General features: G+C 44.6%; 1 protein-coding gene across 1 annotated transcript in view; it reads left to right on the top strand.

Moving 5' to 3' along the window:
• The window catches only part of CACNA1I (calcium voltage-gated channel subunit alpha1 I), a gene marked incomplete at both ends in the record, with an annotated part of 167979 nt that overhangs the window by 69035 nt on the left and 79247 nt on the right, over nt 1-19697 (top strand). The window contains 2 exons of the mRNA XM_082498610.1: nt 2758-2869; nt 3829-3962. Coding sequence (XP_082354736.1) covers nt 2758-2869; nt 3829-3962 — 246 coding nt within the window. The remainder of the gene's footprint in view (nt 1-2757; nt 2870-3828; nt 3963-19697) is intronic.

The raw sequence follows: 19697 nt of genomic DNA, 5'->3' as shown, positions 1-19697 counted from the left end.
TCCAGGTGGGGTCTCACCAGAGCCGAGTAGAGTGGGCAAATCCCCTCCCTCCACCTGCTGGCCACGCTTCTTTTGATACAGCCCAGGGTACAGTTGGCTTTCTGGGCTGCAAGTGCATATTGTTAGCTCATGTCCAGCTTTTCATCCTCCAGTAACCCCAAGTCCTTCTCGGCAGGGCTGCTCTCAATGCCTTCATCCCCCAGCCTGTATTGATACTGGGGGTTGCCCCAGCCCATGTGCAGGACTTGGCCTTGTTGAACCTCGTGAGGTTTTCACGTATTAATTTCATCCAGGGCTGTTCTAAGCACTGGCTCTGTCTGTGCCTCTCCTGACTGCCTTATACCCTTTTGCAGCCATTGGCTCAGCCCACACCAAAACTCTTGGCCTCTGAAAGCATCCTCAGTGATCCCTCTGTCAGGGCTTCACTGTCACTGCCTTTCCAGTAGCTATCAAAGCACCTGCTACAAAATAGAGAGGCTGAGAGTGATAGGCCTGCTCAGCCTGGAGAAGAGAAGGCCCAGGAGGATCTTATTTGTGTGTATAAATACTTCATGGGGGAGTAAAGGAGACAGATTGACCCTGCACAGTGATGCCCATTAACAAGACAAGAGGCAGTAGGCACAGCCTGAAACACAGGATATTCCATTTAAACATAAGAAAATACTTTTTCACTGTGTAGATAGTCAAATACTGGAGCGGCTTGCCCAGAGAGATTCTGGTGCCTCCATCCTTGGAGGTATTCAAAACCCAACTGGCTGCAACCCTGAGCAACCTGCTATAGCCGACTCTACTTTGAGCAGGCAGGTTGGACAAGATGACCTCCAGAGGCCTCTTTCAACCTCAACCATTCTGTGGTTCTGTAATTCTGTAAAAGATGACACTGAACAGATTTGGAAAAGTCTGGAAGAGAATTACAGTGTTACCTGAAAAGCCTGTGGGAGCTAATGGAAACCTCTCCAGTTGCTTTCCTGGGCTTTGCATCAGGTCATTGAAGAAACATGTAAGAGAGAAAAAGGTGGGAAGTTGAAGTTGCATTGTGTAGACCTCTGAGGGCAAACAATTTATTCATGCTCCTTTGGTGTATTCCTCTCAGAAAAGGCCTCCAGTTTTGAAGCCTACATGAAGAGTGGGCTCTGCGTGCATTACTTTGTACAGCACTTGGGATTAACTTAGTGAGGGAGAGTGATAACGCATTCTTGAAATCACCTCATAGCGTGATGTTTGTTCTTGTTTGATTTTGCAACTGAAGGTAGCTCACTGAAAACCAGGTGGGGGAGAAGAGAATTAATAATCTTCTAGATCAGATTGTGCAGGTTAGTCATGAATCACTGTCAGAGAATGAGCATGGAAGAGTTGCTCAGAATAAACCATAGATGTTGAGTGTCTTTCAGAAGTGACCAGAGATACAGGCCACCATTTTGGATTCAGTTCTGCAAGGACTGAAAATGGGTGCACTTTGTGGGTTGTATTTTAAATAGACAATTTCTTGGCTCTCTTATTTTAAATAATAAAAAGAAAAGAATTTTGTCTAAAGATGGAAGCCGAGCAGGTATGTTTGTGAGGCGTGTTAAAATACCTAAGAAGGATTGTTCTGTCAGAGGTTGGACGTCCATTCTTATTAGATCTATGTCACTGCTTTGCAATGTGAACACTGGAAAGATATCACAGAAACCTGCCCACTTTTAGAGCTAAAATACTGCAAATGAGTTCTTGGATAAGTGCGTATCAGGTCTTAAGACTCTTTCAGGAGGAGAGGCATGGTGAAGAGGAGGCAGGTAGAGGGTGTGGAGAGCACAGAGAAGGTGACACAAATACACCATTTTTACTCACTTCTGTAATATATAAATGAAGTGGCACTTGATGAAATTAAAAGGCAGCAAATTAAAAATAAATAGGAGGAAACAATTTTTAATGTAAAGTATAATTAGCTAGTGTAGCTCACGGCTGCCAACTATTATTGAAACAGATATTTTAGTAAGATTATCAACAAAGGATTCAAATGAATAAGCAAAGCATCTGCAGGGACACCAGTGTAGCTGAGAAAACAATTATAAGGGCTATCAATCCTCATGCTTTAGGGCATAAACACATCACCAGCTGGGGTCAGAAACGTAATTTCCCCCCATGGTTACTGAATAACTTAATTAGGCACATTGTGGAGTTTTATCCAGCATGGGTCACTGCTGGAAGCAGAATAACAGATTAGATGGACCAATGACCTGTTCCAATATGGCAACTCTTTATCTCCAAGTTCCTCTCAGAAGGGAAGGGGGACGCTTCTAGCCTTGTGTTGTAACCCCTTCCCAGAAGGGCAGTAATCACTAGGGTGACATAGAGATCCTTCTGTCCATTTTGATTTAGATCCCCAGATCATAAAGATCTCTGCTACATTTGAGTATAGGCCACTGTGAAAAGTCTCTTCCGTGTATTTGGAAGATTCAGTAAACCGATGAAGGAAGGGACTCAGCCAACCAACAGGAGAGAGAGGAGAGAGCGTGTTTAACTATGGCAATGATGTGACTTGTATAAATACCTTAGGCCTTTATGCTACTTCTACTTTCCCCTTTTCAAAAGAGTTTTGGCTTAATCAAGGAGCAGAGTAGTGAAGACCTGAGGGGGCAAAACATAAGAATATAATAAATTGGCCTACCAGCAGTTGATATTTCCCTTAATCTTCCTATTTTGTCACCCCAAGCCTAGAGCAAGCTTATCTCAGCCATGATACTTTTACAGAAGTTTTCCTTGACTCTTTTCTACCTGGTTTGAGTGTGTCAGCATGATGGTGATTTTGTTAAACTGCGTTACCCTGGGGATGTACCAACCGTGTGAGGATATGGACTGCCTTTCTGACAGGTGTAAAATCTTGCAGGTAAGCAGATTTCCTTCTTGTTGTGATGGTGTCTCAGTCTAAGTCACAAATTTTCACACGTGCTTTCCTTCACCGTGTGGGCAACACCTTCCTAGACAGGTTCACAAGAGTGTCCCTGGCAGTAAGCTGTCTTGCTGTAAAATGGCAAGAGCTTGCTTTGAAGAGGGGAACGGGGTGAGAGATAGATAATGAATGAAGTCTACTTCAGAACAGTTGCTAACCTTCCTGATCCTGTGTGTCAGCAGGGGTTTCCTGACATAGATAGCTGCAAGATACACAGCTCAGAGGTAAACCAGGGAGAAATAACTGAGGTTATAGCACCCAGACAGGAGAGAATAGCAGCCCGCAATGCATTTGCTACTCTGTTGAGGAGCAAGGGTACTCCTGAGTCCTCAGGTACTGTGGCATTTAGGATGCCTAAAGGGATAAGAAACAAAAGGCATGCCAAGAAGGGCCAGGGGTATACCCAGCCTATGAATGCACTAGCTGTGCTTGCGGCTTCCCCAAAGAGAAGGTGACACCAAAGGTTGTCATCTATAGTGTTGCTGAGGCTGCAACGTTCAGATATCTGAAGTCTCCATCTGTGATTGGTATGTGCTGCCCTAGCTGTGCATGAAGCTGCACTACGTACTCAGCTGAGCCATTTGTAGTGGGGTGATGAGGAATCCCTCCTGGGAGACCTTGGAAGGATGGTATTTCTTTCCCTGGCCAGGTTTGGACCTGCTGGTGCTGAGTCCATGTAAGGAGTCTCTAAGTCTGCATCAATTACTTCACTCGTGGGGGAAAAAACATAAAAGCCCTTTCCTGCTTCCTTAAGCAGCAGGGAGCTGTGATGCCATGGAAGAAGCTTTTTCCAGCCCTGCCTCTAACTCATTTTCAGAAGTACTGAAATTTGTATTTATCTCATGTCCAAGCCTGAGAATGAATATCAACTGTGCTCTTGGGTTTCTGTTTGGCAGGTATTTGATGATTTCATCTTCATCTTCTTTGCCATGGAAATGGTCTTAAAGATGGTGGCCCTGGGGATCTTTGGCAAGAAGTGTTACCTTGGAGATACCTGGAACCGCCTGGATTTCTTCATTGTCATGGCTGGGTAGGTTGACAGTTTCTGGTTTTATTTTTGTTCTGTGTTTGTTAGAGGCTTGCGTGCAACAGGAGAACACTCCCTGTCTGAAGAGCACACGAAGATTAGTGGCAACTACAAATATTTTTCCTTAAACGTACCAAGCAACGTTAAGCCCCTTATACGATGGGACGTGAAAGTAAATCCTTGCAAAGCTAATTATACTACTCTTGATTTGCTGTGGTGTAACTGGGGGGGGGGGGGGGGAGTTTCCACTCTGATGCTGCTCCAGACATCTACACAGCTGGAATCAGATGCGCTGGGGTTAGCAGTCTATAGAAGAAACAGTAGACAAGGTAGCTTAGCTCCCTGGCAGATGTGCAGCCATCTATCTTGCACAACTTCAGTAGAGGTTGTTAATTTGTACCAACTGAAGAGCTAGCCTAGAAACCGGGTTTTTTTTGTTCTTAAAATGTCTGAGTGGAAGAGGTGTAACCTTTACCAGAACCATGCTAGCTTCTCTGTTTCCAGCAGCAGTGTTTCAAAGCTGGGAATGTCATTTTTGTTACTCTGGGCTTTTTGTCTTTGTATTGCACTGGCCTTACCCATCGTACTATTGGGACAAGTTGACATTTGAGTGTTTTTTACAACAAAGTTGCTATGGTGAAGCTCTGATTTCCCCTCTGCATGTATGAAGTGAAAAGCCTACCAGGATTTGCCTATTGAATCACAGCAAAATGTCTATCTCTGATACCAGTGGGTATATGCTTTTTTGAATTTGTCCACTTTCAATTAGATTGCCTTGCGGCACAGGAAAAAGAAAAGTTAGGAAAAATAAGTAATATTGCTGTTCTCACAGCAAAAAAGCGAACTTTTTTTTCAGAGAGAAACCCCCACTTTCGTCTTCCTTCTCCCAGCAAGAAATTACCCACGTTCACTGTCACTTGAAAGTACGTGAATTACTGACTGAGCCAGTCGTGAGTTTGAGCTCACTTTGCAGAATTTTCTCCTGTGGTGTGGAGCAGCACTGCCTTTATATTTGCTTTTGACACAGTTCTTCTACAGCAAGACTTGAAAGTCATTCCCTCTGGAAGGGTTTATAATTGTTTGCTTCGGGGGGGAGCAGAGATTTTCAAACACAGTAGAGTTGTAAAAGTTTGAAGGCTGATTGTCGGCCAGCTTGTGCATGTGTCCTGGTTTGAGGACAGACAGATGAAAGCTGTAACTTTTTCTGAATTAAAGCAACATGCATGAAATGGGAAGACCTTTCCTGTGGTTGAGCCTGCTGTGTTAGCATCTGATTTAAAATGGCCCAGTATTATAGGGACTGCGAGTTCATCAGGAAAGGCTAAGTTGGTGGTGAGAAAAGCCAGATCATTTTATGTTCTAGCCTGAGCTCCTGGTGGCAAACCATGCTGATGACAGGACGCAGGGAAAGCGAGACCCCACCACAGCAGCCTTGGAGGACAAAAGGCAGGAATAGGTGTGTTTGAAAGGGGGACCTTGGAGCCCACAGTGCTCCTCCATGTGGGTGATGTGCTGCGGTATGCTGGGAGGAAGGCTCTGCTCCAGGTGGACACAGGATCGCCAGTGAATGGGACAAAAGTCTTGGGAACTGGGGGTCTCCCTCTGCCTGGTGTCCCTGCAAGCATGGTCTGCAAGTGGTGCTATCTGGAGAGATAAAGAACTCAGTGGGGCAATGCTAAATGGAAGAGGGTGAGCTTACCTGCTTATTTCTTGCAGGAAACAAGTGAAATCCATGCTACCTAGGTGAGAAGGGAGTAAACTCCATTTACACATTTCCCTCAGTCACCATTGCTGGCAGAAATTTGAGAAGAAAGTCTTTTGTACATCTGATAGCAGTACTAGGAAAAAAGCTCATATATGAACTCCTTTCAATGCCAAGGAGACTTAGAATCAACTCCTCACATATAAAATAATCAGTGTGGAGAATTTTTCATTTCAGGTCCAAAACGGAAAGAAATTTGTTTCCTGATTTCTATACAGTTGTCCTCATGAGGTGTCAGGCTGAAATGATAGTAATCTCATTAGAATATCTGATCTCAAAAGACTTCTGCTAAAGAAAGATTTTTCCATTTAGTTATATAGAACTAATGACTATATAATGTATTCCGAGTTATAAAAGCTTGTGGTTATTAATTCATTATTCTTTGAAATTCATTAAAATTGTCTGCACAGTTTAAATCAAATCCAGGCCTCAAACTTGCCCTTACATACAGACTATAGGCTTTTATTTAACCTTGAATTTAAGCCCCAAGCTTTATCCTGATTGGTCCCACACCTGGATCATGGCTTCAGCTTACTCTGGGTCCAGATGCCGCCTTAGCCTTCTGACTAAGAGAAGACATCCTGCATTAGGTCTTGCATGTTTTCTCCATGCCACTGAATTAGATCCCGGTCAGAGGCTAATCAGTTTTCTCTAAGGGCCTTTTCCTTTTCATAGCCCTGGACTCGTATTGCCTGCAAAGGAGGTCATAAATTTGGCTCTCAAGAAAAGGCCTGTGATGTTGGGTGGTAATGCACTGCCTGCAGCTTCTCTGAATTTCAAGAATAAGGACTGTACTTCCCATCCCCTTCTCTTCCCTTCTCCCTTTTCAAATAAACCCCAAGGGAGCAGCAAAGGTTGGAATAGCGAATTGCAGTATGGAAAAGCAAAGTGCAGGCAAGGGACTGTTCTGTTGGGCATTCCTGGGCAGCTGAGATACCTCCATCTGGCTAGCTGCATGACAGCGTGTTCTATCAAAGAGCATAATGATTATTTGCTGCTATTGCCCTAGACGGTGTTTTACTTATGTAAACTATGTATTCAGGCATTCATTTGTAGTTTTCTCCTCACTTCCTTGGAAAGCTAGAAGCTATAGTTTTAGTTAGCTGAATTCCCTCGTGTGCCCCTGCCCTGCTTGCCCCTGCTCCCCACGCAACCCAGCAGCTCAAGGAGGAAGACTCCATTGTCACTAAAAATGTTCAGTTTCCATGGTGATAGGAGCTGACATCATGAGAACTTTCTCCCCTCTCACACACTCCCTCCCCCAACCACCTTCAATACGTTTTTTTCAGAAAGGATTAGAAAAAAACCCACAAAACAACAGTACTAAGTCAACATTCTCTTTCATTGTTCCCCTCAGAGCTCCTAAAACCAAGCGAGGTAATTTGGGTCAAAGAATGCCGATGCCCTTGTGCGCACAAGCAACCGGGGCTGCAAATTCAGCTTGCTGTTGCTCCAGTTCCCAACTGCTCGCTGGTGACAGGAGGTGGCAGGTTCCCAGACGTTTCAAGCAGACTGCGCTCGTCACCAGTTGTCCTGGTGGGAGTCCCTCTTCCCCTGCGTTTGTGATTAGGTCTTGTCTGTCGTCATTTGTTTCCCACAGTGATGGGTGCGATTGGAGAGCTCAATGTGAGGCAACTCCGAAGGGCATCTTCCTGAAGTTGAGAGCCTACTAAGTTCTGAAAGCTGAGATAATGCAAACACCATTGGAAATGCATTCCAGTGAATTGGAAATGCAGGCCAGTGTCTCTATATGCATGAATTTATGGGAAAAGTCACTTATTGCTGCGCTAATGCTCATCAACTTTTTAAGCCAGGCAGTTAAGAGCAGGCAGTTTCTCCTGCTTGCTCTACTCTGTGAAGCAGTTGTGTTCACGTGTGGATGGAGATGATGCCACTGTCCCTCTGGGAAGGGAGATAGCCCTTTGCATGACTCTGTCCTGAGAGTCCCCGCGCAAGGAGTAAGTTCATGCAACCTGCCTGGCCTTGGGGGCATTAATTCCACTGAGGGTGTGTTTGTTCTGCCTTTCTTGAGCCAAGTGCTGTAATTAGTGATCTGTGGTGGGAATTATGTCTGTCTGCCCTCTTCTGTGGCATCCCCATGACATGTTCTGGTATGCAATTTGCTTGTATAAATAGATAGGTAGGTTAAGGGGAGGGGGCTTCACTATGTGGCCAGGGGGATGACCGTGATGACAAGTGTGTGCCCAGAATATGTCCAAAATCTTTCCTTGCTGCTTGGAGTCCAATGACTAAGGTGAGGCTGGTGTATGTTTTGGAGAATGCCCTGTCTCTTCCTCTCTCCATTATCACACCGGAGCTCACCATGTAGATCTCATAAACTGTGGTCAAATCCCATCCTAACCTTACCTTTGATGAGAGGAGTGGCATGACTTTGTATATTTTGGCATTTTAGGATGCACTTGCAGTGGTTTTTAACAGCTTTTAAAAGTGGAGGACCTCAGAACAAGACACAGTACTCTGTGCAGCCACTTTAGGGGTAATACAGTCTCTCTGTTCCAGCCTGAAATGTCCCTGTTCCTACAGCCAAGGATTGCAGTAGCCCATCTAATCAGTCGCTGCCTCTCCCTATCACTTCATTCAGCTGCTTTCTACAAGCTTCATGGATTGGGTTTTCCCCCCTCTGTCTCCTCTTCTGAAGAGAGAAAATCCCTCCCCATTAGTAGGAACAGCAAACTTTGTTCCCAGATGTATGCTGTTACATTTGTTCACACTGGAATACAGATTATTTGCATTTCCAAAGCAGTTCATACTGTTCTATATTGCTGACTTGTCCTCTTCATTTCTTTTTCTGTTCTCCCAAAAATATGCTTCAACTGCAAAATCTATCAGAGACTTTTTTTTTTTTTCTTAAATTTTCTGCCAGGTTCTGATAAATAAATAAAGAACAGAGTGGCAAGAATTGTGCATTACAGAAGTACATCTGCTCACAAATGAGTCCCCATTTTCTATTGCATGTGAGCTTTATTACTTAGCCAGTTTTTCTCCAGCTAATGTATGTCATGATCATTTCATATCATTCCAGCCATATCAACGTAATTACTTGTGTGAACCAGACTTGTAATCTCATAAGAAATTATAGCACATTAGTTTGATGATGTCTATTTTTCCTTAAACCTGTGTTGATTATGGTTAATTTTATTAGCCGCCTGTAATCCGTAATCTATCAGAGTCCTATGTTGACGATTTCATTACTGTACTGTGATCAGCATCAGTCCAGTCAGCCTACTGAGATCACTGTGTTTCCAAAGTACTGGCACGACATCAGAATTTCTCTGACCCTTGGATGCTTTCCCAGTTTTCTGAGACTAATCAAAAATCATCAGTATTGGTCCACATCTTTTCTGGCCCTCTCTTTTAAAACTCTTGGATATAAATTGTCCAGGCCTGCTTATCTTAGAACATCCCGATTTTGATGGGCACAGCCTAAAAATACTTGATCACAGCTGGAGCTGAAACTAGCTCACTATCATCTATGGTACACATACATCATCTGGCCTCCCCCATAGAACTATTTTCTAATTGAAGTTTTCTGCCTTTTTACACTGTTCGTGACAATTCTGTTTTCTTGCTCCAGTGATTAACTTGTACCTTTTCATGTGCTCGTTCAATTCTCTTACAAATTTTCTATAATTTCCATCTCCTAATTCATATTCATTGGTATCACCTTCCCCCACTTGCTGTTACGTTGCTGCTTTTGCTTTCGCTTATGTTGTACTATCTTTTTAGCCCGTTCAGCTTTCTTGTCTCTATTGAAGCTTCTTGGATACCTGATAAATATTCCTAAACGCCACTTGATTTTCATCCACAGTTCATGAATAAAAGTCTTTATCCTGACTGGTTTGATGCATGGCTCTTTCTGTGGTTTTTCAACTTCATGAATATGTCCTCTTTAATCCACCAAGCGTATCTATTACTGTTGATGACCTTACTTGATTTGTACATAGCACATGTAATCAAGTAGTCCTAGCTTTAAGTTTGATGACAAAAAAAAAAAAAAGAAAGCACTTGATAGACAATTTCTGTATCTTCCATCCTTAAATGCAAATTTCATTGAGTTGTAAGGCACATCATTGTAAATGCTGGGAAACTGCAAGGAGATTTAGGTGTTCTCAACACGTTGCCCAAATTCAACTCTTGCAGATGGATAACGGGAGGGTTTTTCTCCTGTGTATTACAGACCAACACCATGAGAGCTAGCTAGCCCGTTTTCCAGTGTGATCTGGACATACCTAATCACATTCATAGGATCGTAGGATAATTCAGGCTGGAAAGGACCTTGTGAGGTCTCCAGTCCAGTCCTTTCACTCAAACTCAAGTTAGGTTGCTCAGAGTTGTCCAGTCAGGTCTTGAAAACCTCCGCAGATGGAGACTGCACCACCTTTCTGGGCCCCAGCCCCACTGTAGCTAGTCTGAACCTCTATTCCCCGCTTGGATTTATGCCCATTGTGTCTTGTTCTCCTGCCATGCACCACTGTAAAGTGCTTCCAACTCCTTGCTGACCTTGTAGATACCAAGGAGCTGCTGTTAGGTCACAACATTAATCTCCTCCTCAGGTTGAGCAAGCCCCCATCCCTCCAGGGGACAAGTGCTCCAGCCCCCTGAGCGTCTTGGTGGGTCTCCACTGAACTTACTCCAATTTATCAAGATTTTTTTTTTGTATTGAGGGGCCCAAAACTGAATGTGCTATTCTAGATGTGGTCTACCAATGCAAACTGAAGGGGATAATACTTTCCCTCATCTACTCGTTGCACTCCTGTTGGTGCAGCTTGGTATGCCATTGGCCTTTCTTGCATGGACCTCATATTGCCTGCTGTCCCTCAGGACCCACAGGTCCTTTTCAGCAGAGCCATTATACAACCAGTACTGAGGTAGCTGGTCAGTCCAGCCCAGGTGCAGGACCTTGTATTTGTCTGTTGGATTTCATAAGGCTCCTGTCAGCCCATTCCTCTAGCCAGGAGGAATTCTCTGCTTTATATGGCAGAAAATTAATCTGTAAGCGTTCATTTCCAAATTGTCACTGATTCTGTGCTAGAAAATGCCATTTTTGACAGAGTGCGCTACTCCCCCTCCCTTTCTGTCCACTTGAGTCTCCCCAGCTAGGTTAAAATAATTTATTTTAATATTCTTTTCATGCAGATCTTTCCACCACGCTTTCTTAACGCCATTTAGGCTGTTTATGCTCATAAAATGAACAATTCCTGTTCTTTTTATTACTCAGGCCCCTGGCGCTGGTATATAGGCGATACCATTTTTCTCGTCTTTACATCTTTTAGTGCCTTGATTAGTTTTGTTCTTGACATGGAGGCTCTGTAAGAATTAACTTTTTTTCTAATTTCATCACTTTCCACTTTGATTTTTCATTTAACAATCTCCTCACTGGTCTATCTCTCAGTTCCCTAAAACCTAATTTGTCTTCTAATGAAATGCTGGTTAATGTTTCTGCTTCTCCAGGAGTAGACCAGTGCTCTGCAAGTCTGCCAAGCCAGCAGTTCGTTACCAGATTCCCCCATCATCTTCTTTGACTGTTGGCCAGGATGGGCCACCAAGGAGCTCAACTGAATATTTCTTGCCCGTCTTTTTCAGAAATTGTCTATAATCTGTGGTACGTTATAATGAGAAAAACAATTTATTTCAAAACACATCATCATAGGTAAATATTGTCCTGGAACTTTTTGAAAACTTTCCTAAGTTTGCCTTTTTATCTTTTTCACTTATGGTACGGCAGCACAACTGTCCTGATATCTTAATTTATTTTCCAAAGCATCCTGTCTTTTCTAAGTAGTTATGCAGCCTTTGGAGAGGGTTTTCTGGCATCTTTTGCAGCTAGAGATCCCTTCTCGGGCATGCCTGATAGCCTCTTAAGTTGCCCAGAACACTTCTCCCTCCCCCACCCTCCCCCACCCCATGCCTTTTGGCTAGCTGCTTCTTGAGGAGTGTGTTAGGCAGCTTCCACACAGCTTCCACACAGCTGGAGCCACGCACAGCTGGAACACAGCTGAAGCTGGAACAGCTTCCACACAGCTGGAGCCTGGAAAGTATTACTCTCTATTAACTGAGATTATTTTTATTAGTAGTATTTGTACCTTGTCTCACTGGTAGTTATCTACTGTCCTTGACTCTTGCTTCCCCTGATTCCTTAGCTATTGCTGCCTTTCTTCCATAAACTTGTGGTCATGCTGCTTCCCAAATCCATCCATCTGAGCTCTTTTCAGCCCTGTTCTTGTCTGTGCTGTGCATCACCAGTGCGCATAACTCTGAGCACCAACTCTCTGCTTACTGGGAAGTCACCAGTTTACACTTACAGGCCCAAATTTATCCCCCTGCATTTCAGCCCAGGAAAGGGGGACCAGCAGCTGTCTGAAGGATGAGAAGTACCAGTTCCCTGCCTCAAATGCCCGCCTGTTCCCAGGAGACAAAATTGGCACCTTACAGTGCCCTTCCACACCACAAAGATGCCGCTTAGCCTGAAACACACCAGTCGGCCTTAATCTCACAAGATGGGGAACTGTGTTGCCAATCTTCCGCTTTCTCTTTGCTTTTAATTAACTATGGTCCTTCGGGGACCTGGCCAGAATTTGCATAGTTATGACTTTAAAATCACAGACCATTAAATACTTATTAGCAGCAGTGTAAACAGCAGAATGCTCAGAAAACCCTAGTTAGCTAATCTTCAATGCCAAATGAAAGTTTCTGTAAAATTATGGCAAGTTAGAGAAAACCGTAATAAATACAGCAATTAGGTGTTTCAAGCAGTGATCAGATAAGGATGGAAACCAGCAAGCAGGAGGCTAAATAGCATCTTAACCAAAGGCAGAAATATCAGAATCATAGCCCTCCCCCCCAACACGCACTCACTTTTTCCTCCTTAATGATACTAATTATTTCATTTGCTTTCTCCTAGTAAAACTATCCATAGATGTGCAACATATTGAAATGAAAGGAGTCATCAAAACTAAATGAATCACGCCAGAGAAGAATCAAAACAAGGAGGCAGTGGTACCCTGCATGTCTTGCGTGTAGATCTCAATTATTGCCTCTGATATTTTTGCCTCCCTAAAAGCTAATCCCCTACCACGTGAATCTTTAGCTTTATTAAAAGAAAAAAAAAAAAAAGGCAACACTAGCAAGGTTGCAGGACCAAAATGCAAACATGTTTTTTTTTTTTTTCTTTTTTTTTTTTTTTTTCCCCTAAGCAATGAAAAACAGAGCTCAGAGCTTGTGTTCAGACTCCCGGTTTTTAAAAGTGAGGCACCGTCACTCGTCTTCAGTCATCTGAGCTTGGCAAGTCCCTCTGGCTTTCTTATCATAGTGTGAAAACCTGCTTATGTCTTTTCCTATCATGTCTCTGAAACTATTAAGGAACTCTGACGTTTTCTTTTAGTACATAGTTTGGAGAGAAACTTTGAGTGTTCAGGGGTGTGAAATAATCACATTCCAGGCAGCAAGGGACCAGTCTCACGTGTTCTGGAAGCTTTCAGCAGCTTTTGCTTGCAGAGCAATTAAAAAAAAAAAAAAAAGGTAAAATAATGTTTTGTACTGGCAAGGGGGGGGACGGACAGTTGCAGGTTATTTTTTTAAGAATACTAAGCATCATAGCTCTGGAGCTGACTGTGTAATTAGTAAATTGATCTATCACTCCCTGAAGAAATGTCTTACTTTTTACTAACAGAATTATAGCCCATTTAATTTTTCTTTTTTTTTTTAATAAAGGGGGAAAAAAGGATGTAATTTTTGCAGGCCTTGTTTTACTAGCAAGGGATTTTTTTTTTTCTTCTATCTTTATGTACTCAGAGTTGTCTTTTGGCAGCATGATGAGCTCTAACTTTAAAACAGATAAGCGGGGCTAGTTGGCTGAGTACAGTCTGGTTCGCAGAGCAATTTGGAGGCCTACTGTGTAATGTCTGGCCGCATCCCATATGATGTTATTCCATCATTGCTATGGTAGGTGTCGAAAGGAGTTCGACTCGTCTGTGTACCGTGCGTTTTGAAGCCTGGCCGCGGAGGCACCAAACTGTGCAAAATGTGTGCGAACGCCTTCACGGCTTGCTCTTTAAGTATATATGTCAAGCGAGCTGATAGGAGGTTCAGTGGTGAGGGCTGCCGGGCAGCCCTACGCCTCCTGCACCGTGGAGCAATCTACATCCATATAGCAAAAGATCAGGTCCAAATAACCAGTCAGTTGGGAGCTAGAGCATCCGTGAAGACGCTGTTTTTTAAAGAGGGGTGCATAGGTGGCTGCAGCCCTGATGTGCCCGGGAGCTGCGTGCGCTTATCCCACTCCACGAGGGCTGTCTGAAGCCCCTGCCCATTCCCAATGCGCCGGTCGAGTCTGTACCTTCTTGCAGCTGTGTGAGCAAGTGAAGGAAATGTGGGCACGGCCACAACACAACTCTCTGAGCAGGGAAAAGGGAGCACCCCGAGAGAGTCTTTCATTTCTGCCATAGTCCCTGGGACCTTTGGTGGGAAGTAAGGATATGGCTCCAGCTGTAGAGTAAAAGGGCTGGCATGGTGCAGAAATCTTAAACAAAACAAAACAAAACAGGTCCCACCCAGGAGCCCTGCAGTCCTGGGGCTGGCAAGTAGCCCGTTGGCATGCGCTGTGTGGTTTTTCTTCTCTCCACTGGTACGTGTGCGTCCTGTAGCTGCAGATTCAGGGTAGAAGCAGTAGCCCTCCTCTCTTGTCCAGCAGGCCTCGTCAGAACCTCCTGGCTCCACTTCTGATGACTCCACGTGAGTTTGCGAGATTGGATTTGTCCCTTACTAGTGCCTGCCTGCTTACAGCTCTCCTTGTGTACAAGCTAGGGCACGTCCAGCCTTGCCAAGGGCTGACGGGAGGTGTCTTCAATGCCCTACGTGCCCCAGCTTTAGCTGTTCAGGTGTGTGCTCTTCCTCCTGCATCCTTGCTTTTGCTCCGACGGTGATGGGCCCCACTATCCAGGCAGTCGTGGGCACCAGTAAGTGCATTTTTCTGCCTGTCCTCCCTTTTTGGCACGCCACAGGTTCAGCTAATAGAGCCCTTGGGGGAGCCTGGCCAGCCCTGTTCTCCGCGTCCCTTGCTCACTGCTACATCTCTGGCCAGAGAGGGCCAGGACTGGGTGGATCTAGCAATGCATATGTTTTTTAATTGCCTTTCATCAAAATGGCTCATTAATATAAGAGGGGAGATATGGGACCACTGGAGTACATTGTCCAGTGAGAGGACCAGCTTTGCTCCTTCTTTGCATTGTAGCCGCAGTCTTTGAAACCTGAGCAGAGGAAGTGAGAACCTCCTCTCATCCTGGTGTGTGCTACGGAGGTGGGAAGATTTAAGGACAAATCAGTCTCCTCACCCTGCCCCTGCAGTTTGGACTGCAGGTGGGAGATTTGAGCTGTGGGATCCCCCACCTCCACCTCAGAGGGACATCTTAGTAAATGGAGAGACATCAACTCCAACTTTTGGTGCCGATAGCTGAATTAAAAATTCGGACAGAAAAAACATATTTGCCTTGTGACTCCTGTGTTCTGGATCTTTGAAGTGGTAGAAATACCAGTTTGTGGAATTTGATGTCCATATCAAGGAGCTGAGGACAGAAAGACATCTTCTTGTACGCAGAAGACACTGGTTAAGTCACATCTAGCTATGGTATAGGTACACATCAGGTTTAGACCTCTGACACAACTGGGAAGCTGAAGGAATTCAGAGCAGAAAGCATCCAAATAATCTTCTGCCTCAGTCGCTCCAGGTGCTCATAGATGCAAGGACCAAATAAAAGTCCACAGGCAGGAAAATCTTCATTTTGCACAGGCTCATAGCAAGCCTGAAATTACAGCTGGGAAGTCACAACCAAGAAGTTTCTGACTTCCGTGCCAAACCCAAATTTATTTGACAAAGAAATATGAATTGATTAGACTGCAGTTAATTAGATTTCAATTGAAAACTCCTATCAGAGAAGGGGAATTAGGCAGCTTTTGAATTTGACAAAAACATATTGGCTTTGTGTCATAAGAAAAATACTGCCTCAGTATTTTTCATGAATGCTTCCAGAATACATTTAAATATTATTTTTTGGCTGCTAATTTTCAGCAAATAGAAGTTCAGGAGCTAAGATTAGGAAAGTTAATAAGTATTTAATAAAGGTATAAGGAGATATAAATATGAAGAGGTAAATGGTAATGTTTGAACTGGTTTAATCATGGATTTCATCGAATGTAATTGTGAGGAAGCTGCTAGCCAGGCACTGCATAAGTACATAATCTTGGGTTTACACGTACAGCAAGAGAAAGTCTGAATTTTATGGACTCCTTATGTGGTTTTTATATTCTCTCTGTCTGTTTTAAAATAGTCTTAAGTTTTCATTCCTCCATCCTGCTGGTCAGTCTGCTCTCCTGTGCCTGGCAGAGAGCCACACTGGCTGTGCGTTTCTGCTGTTGTTGGGCAATGAACATCGCTCTTCTCTCCCAAGTTTCATTGGTGCTGGGGAAGCGGAGAGTGCCAAGACAGATCCAAGCCCACTCTTGGCCTCAGGGGTGCAGAGGAGCAAAAGAAGTGCCAAGCTGTAGCTGATGAAGCTCTTCTGCTGTTGTCGAGACTTCATGAGCAGTGAAGGTTTGCGATGCTGGTGGTTTGCGTGCCCCCTTGTCCCCGTGTGCTCGCTGCCCGCTCCAGTGACTTGGCATGGGATGCGGGTACACCAGAGCAGGCGCTTTCCGGACAGGGTCAATGTGCTAACAAATTGCTCGCTTGTTCCCTGTGCTAGCTTGGCTTCATCTCTGTTAGACTCAAGGTCTCTTGTGAGTTCAGCTGAGCAGACTTACTTGGGCATAGGCTAATGTTTATCAGCAAGGCAGAGGCTACGTGGGAGAAGGCAGCAGGAAGATCAATAAGGAAAGGGGCAAAAGTAATAAAGAGGAAGATAGAAAAGGAAAGAAAGGATTGGGAAGGGAATTGAAGGATATGAGGAAAAATGGAAAAAGATGAAGGAAAGATAAGGAGTGAATGGGAAAACTGGAGGTTAAGGAGGAAGTTTAAAATGAGAGGTGGAAACGTTGCAGGCAGGCATGAGTCAGAGGGATCGAGAAAGAGAGGGGGTAGGGAGGAGGTGGGATACCCTGAGAGCGGGGAGGGAGGCAGAGCTCGAGCAGAGAGTCGTTCCCTACCAGACATCTCCCCTGGTTCTGCAGGACGAACCCCATGGGGATGAAGCCAGGTGCCCCTGTCCCATTTCCCATCCTGTTAGCATTCCCACCATGCATCAACCTTGAGCTGTATGGTGCAGGGACAGTGCGTGCGTCAATCCCCTCTCCTTTCAGAAGAGTTTCATGCGGAAAGTTTTGAAGAAGAAAATCTCAAGCAAGGGAAGAAGAATTACTGTATAAATTCAATTATCTTGACAGCTCAGTGCTCAAATTCCATCACAGATCAGGAGTTTCTCTCTGATTTAGCATAGTTTCAACTTCTTAACCTGCCCCTGCACTCGCCCACCCACACCAGAGGCTGCAAAATACTTTAGTTGTGCCAGAAATGAGCTGCTGTTTCCCTCGGGAGGGATGCCTTCCCCCTGCCCCGTCACAATAAGGAGAAAGGACAGTTCGCAACCAGCACAGGCTTTTTTTCCCACTTCCTAAGCTTTGCCTGACTGCCACTGGACCTTAAAGAAACCAAGGCTTTTACAGACAAAACATGCTTCAAACAGCCAAGAAAGAGGAGAGAACTAGATGAAGCGTGGTCAGGTTGTGGGGGCTACCCTTGCTCATGACACTGAGCTGCCACAAAGCAGGGACAAGGAGCCTGGAAAGCTCCTGGAGTTTAATTAAGGAAGCAACCTTTTTGTACTAGCTTTAATGTTGCTGTGCTCTTGGTTTATGACCACCCAGCAGACACATGTTCCCCAGGTTGCTGGTGCTATAAGGATCCAAGCAGCGAAGGTCGGGTGCCTGCCCGAGAGTCCAAATAAGCCCTGTGCACCTAATCCACCATCACAAGATCTTGAGACACAGACAAGGGAAAACGTGAACCTCCTGACGTAAACCTGCTGCTGGTTTCTGTGTGATCACTTTTTGTGACTTGCCCTTTTGACTCTCTGTCAACCCATCGCCACCTCCACAGGTGGCAGTAGGAGATCAGGTGCAGCCCAACCCTGGAGGTGCTATGTGTACAGGGTTTCCAGGCAGTGGGGAGCAGGGCTGGCTGAAAAAAAGATAAGAGCAAAACCAGCTGGCCTGGCAATCCCTGAAATGCGGCAGATGCCCAGTGAGTCCAGCAGAGTTGCTTAGAGATCCCATTAGGGGAAGGAGGCAACATTTGGATTCACCAGTTTTACCTATGCAGATAATGTTCTTTTTGTTAATCAATGGAATTTCATTTCACCCTGTTTGCTCACAGTCTGTCGTTGTATGGGTGTGCTACCCTTGTGCAAAGAGAAGCGTGAACATGCGCTGATGCTAAAGCCATCGCCAGGAATGAAAAGGCGAGAACGAGTATCTCTAATGCAAAATTGCACTGGAATTTTGTTAGAGTTGTTTTGGATACGATTTATTTGACTACAATGGGCGTAACTCATCCACAGGGATTTAAGCATCTTGGATGTGTCTCTGTTATTACAGCCAAGACCAGGAGGCCTCAGGAAGAACCGTAGGCAGAAAGGGTCTGCTAAGCAAGCCAAAGTCCTGGGGTTGAGCTCATTTCTGTTAGAAGTTGTTCTCTGAAAAATTTAGCAGTTGCCCTTCTCTGACCCATCCTTTGGAACAGCCTGCTGTTTTCGTTGGTGGAGTGATTGACTGTTCAGCTTTTTTTTTCCTAGCTAAACGAACATAATCACAGGAAATCTGCAGCCGCTGAGGGCTGCAGGAGTCTGGCTCGCTGGCTGTAGCCACTTGTCTTGCTCCAAAAGGACCCATGCTCACTACTTTGGTGATGATTACTTTTCCAGTGACATGTGGACTGTGCCATATAGGTGGAAAGCTCATTCCACCTAAGAGAGTGCAGCGATGTGCACCTGATAAGGTGACACCAATTGTAATACCAGCAATGTCGTTGTAGCTGGAAGAGGATAAAACTTGAATGGTTTGTAAACGGAAGTTCTATTTTTAAATACATTTTGCATGGCTAAGTCTAAAAAAAGGTGTCGCTCCTGCCCACTGATTTCATCTCAGCCCTAGCTCTGTGCTGTTCCTCTGTGCTCAGTCTTTGTGAGGGTCACGGTGTTCTTCAGAACTTCTCATTTGGTCGGTTGCACTCCGGAAAAGACCACTTTTTGAAATTAGGCATGTTTTGTGGCCTTTTGCTTATTTGGCATCTGACAGAGTGTGTTTAAGGTTGTTCTGCTACTGCTCTTCAGAGGTCTTTGCCTGTACCATAGTTCCAAAGTTTCAGCAGATGTGTCTAATTGTGGAGCAACAACACGCTGATGAGGCAGTCTTGCTTTATGTCTGTGGAGCAAGGTTGATCAGTGCTTACTCAAGGCCCGTTGCACTGTGTTCATCTGCACCACGCAGTTATGTCCTTTGTGTGAGGCCCTGTAGTCGTGTCTCTGCGTTTATATCAGTGCGCATTCTTCCTCCTTTCATACCCTTTTCCCAGTTTCAGCTGACTAGATCCCAAGCTTCTGTTTATCACTAATGCTTTCTCCAAGCTGCTTAAGTATTACTGCTTGGTTTGGGGTGGGGTTTTTTTGGGTTGCATTTTTTTAGGGCTGTGAATATTTTGGTTATCTACATGAAATCCCTCCTTTCTCCTGCGTTCAGCGTACGTGGAACTGACAGCTCCAGGAAGGTAAATGAATGCCACTGCATTTCAGAGGAAGAATTATTTCATGCAATTACCCTAAAAGTGCATGAGAGAACAGAGTGAAAGGAATGAGAGAGAGAAAGAAAGAGAGCATGAGAGAGAATAATCACAACACTTCGACAGGTTTACCCCATTGTGTTTGAAAATCTATCACTCTGACAAGTCCCCTTTGTGAAAGGTGTAGACAGAT

This window comes from Vanellus vanellus (assembly GCF_965231255.1).
Source record: "Vanellus vanellus genome assembly, chromosome: 1".
NCBI lineage: Eukaryota > Metazoa > Chordata > Aves > Charadriiformes > Charadriidae > Vanellus > Vanellus vanellus.
The sequence above is the reverse complement of the archived record's forward strand: the minus strand, read 5'-3'. Positions and strand labels throughout refer to the sequence as shown.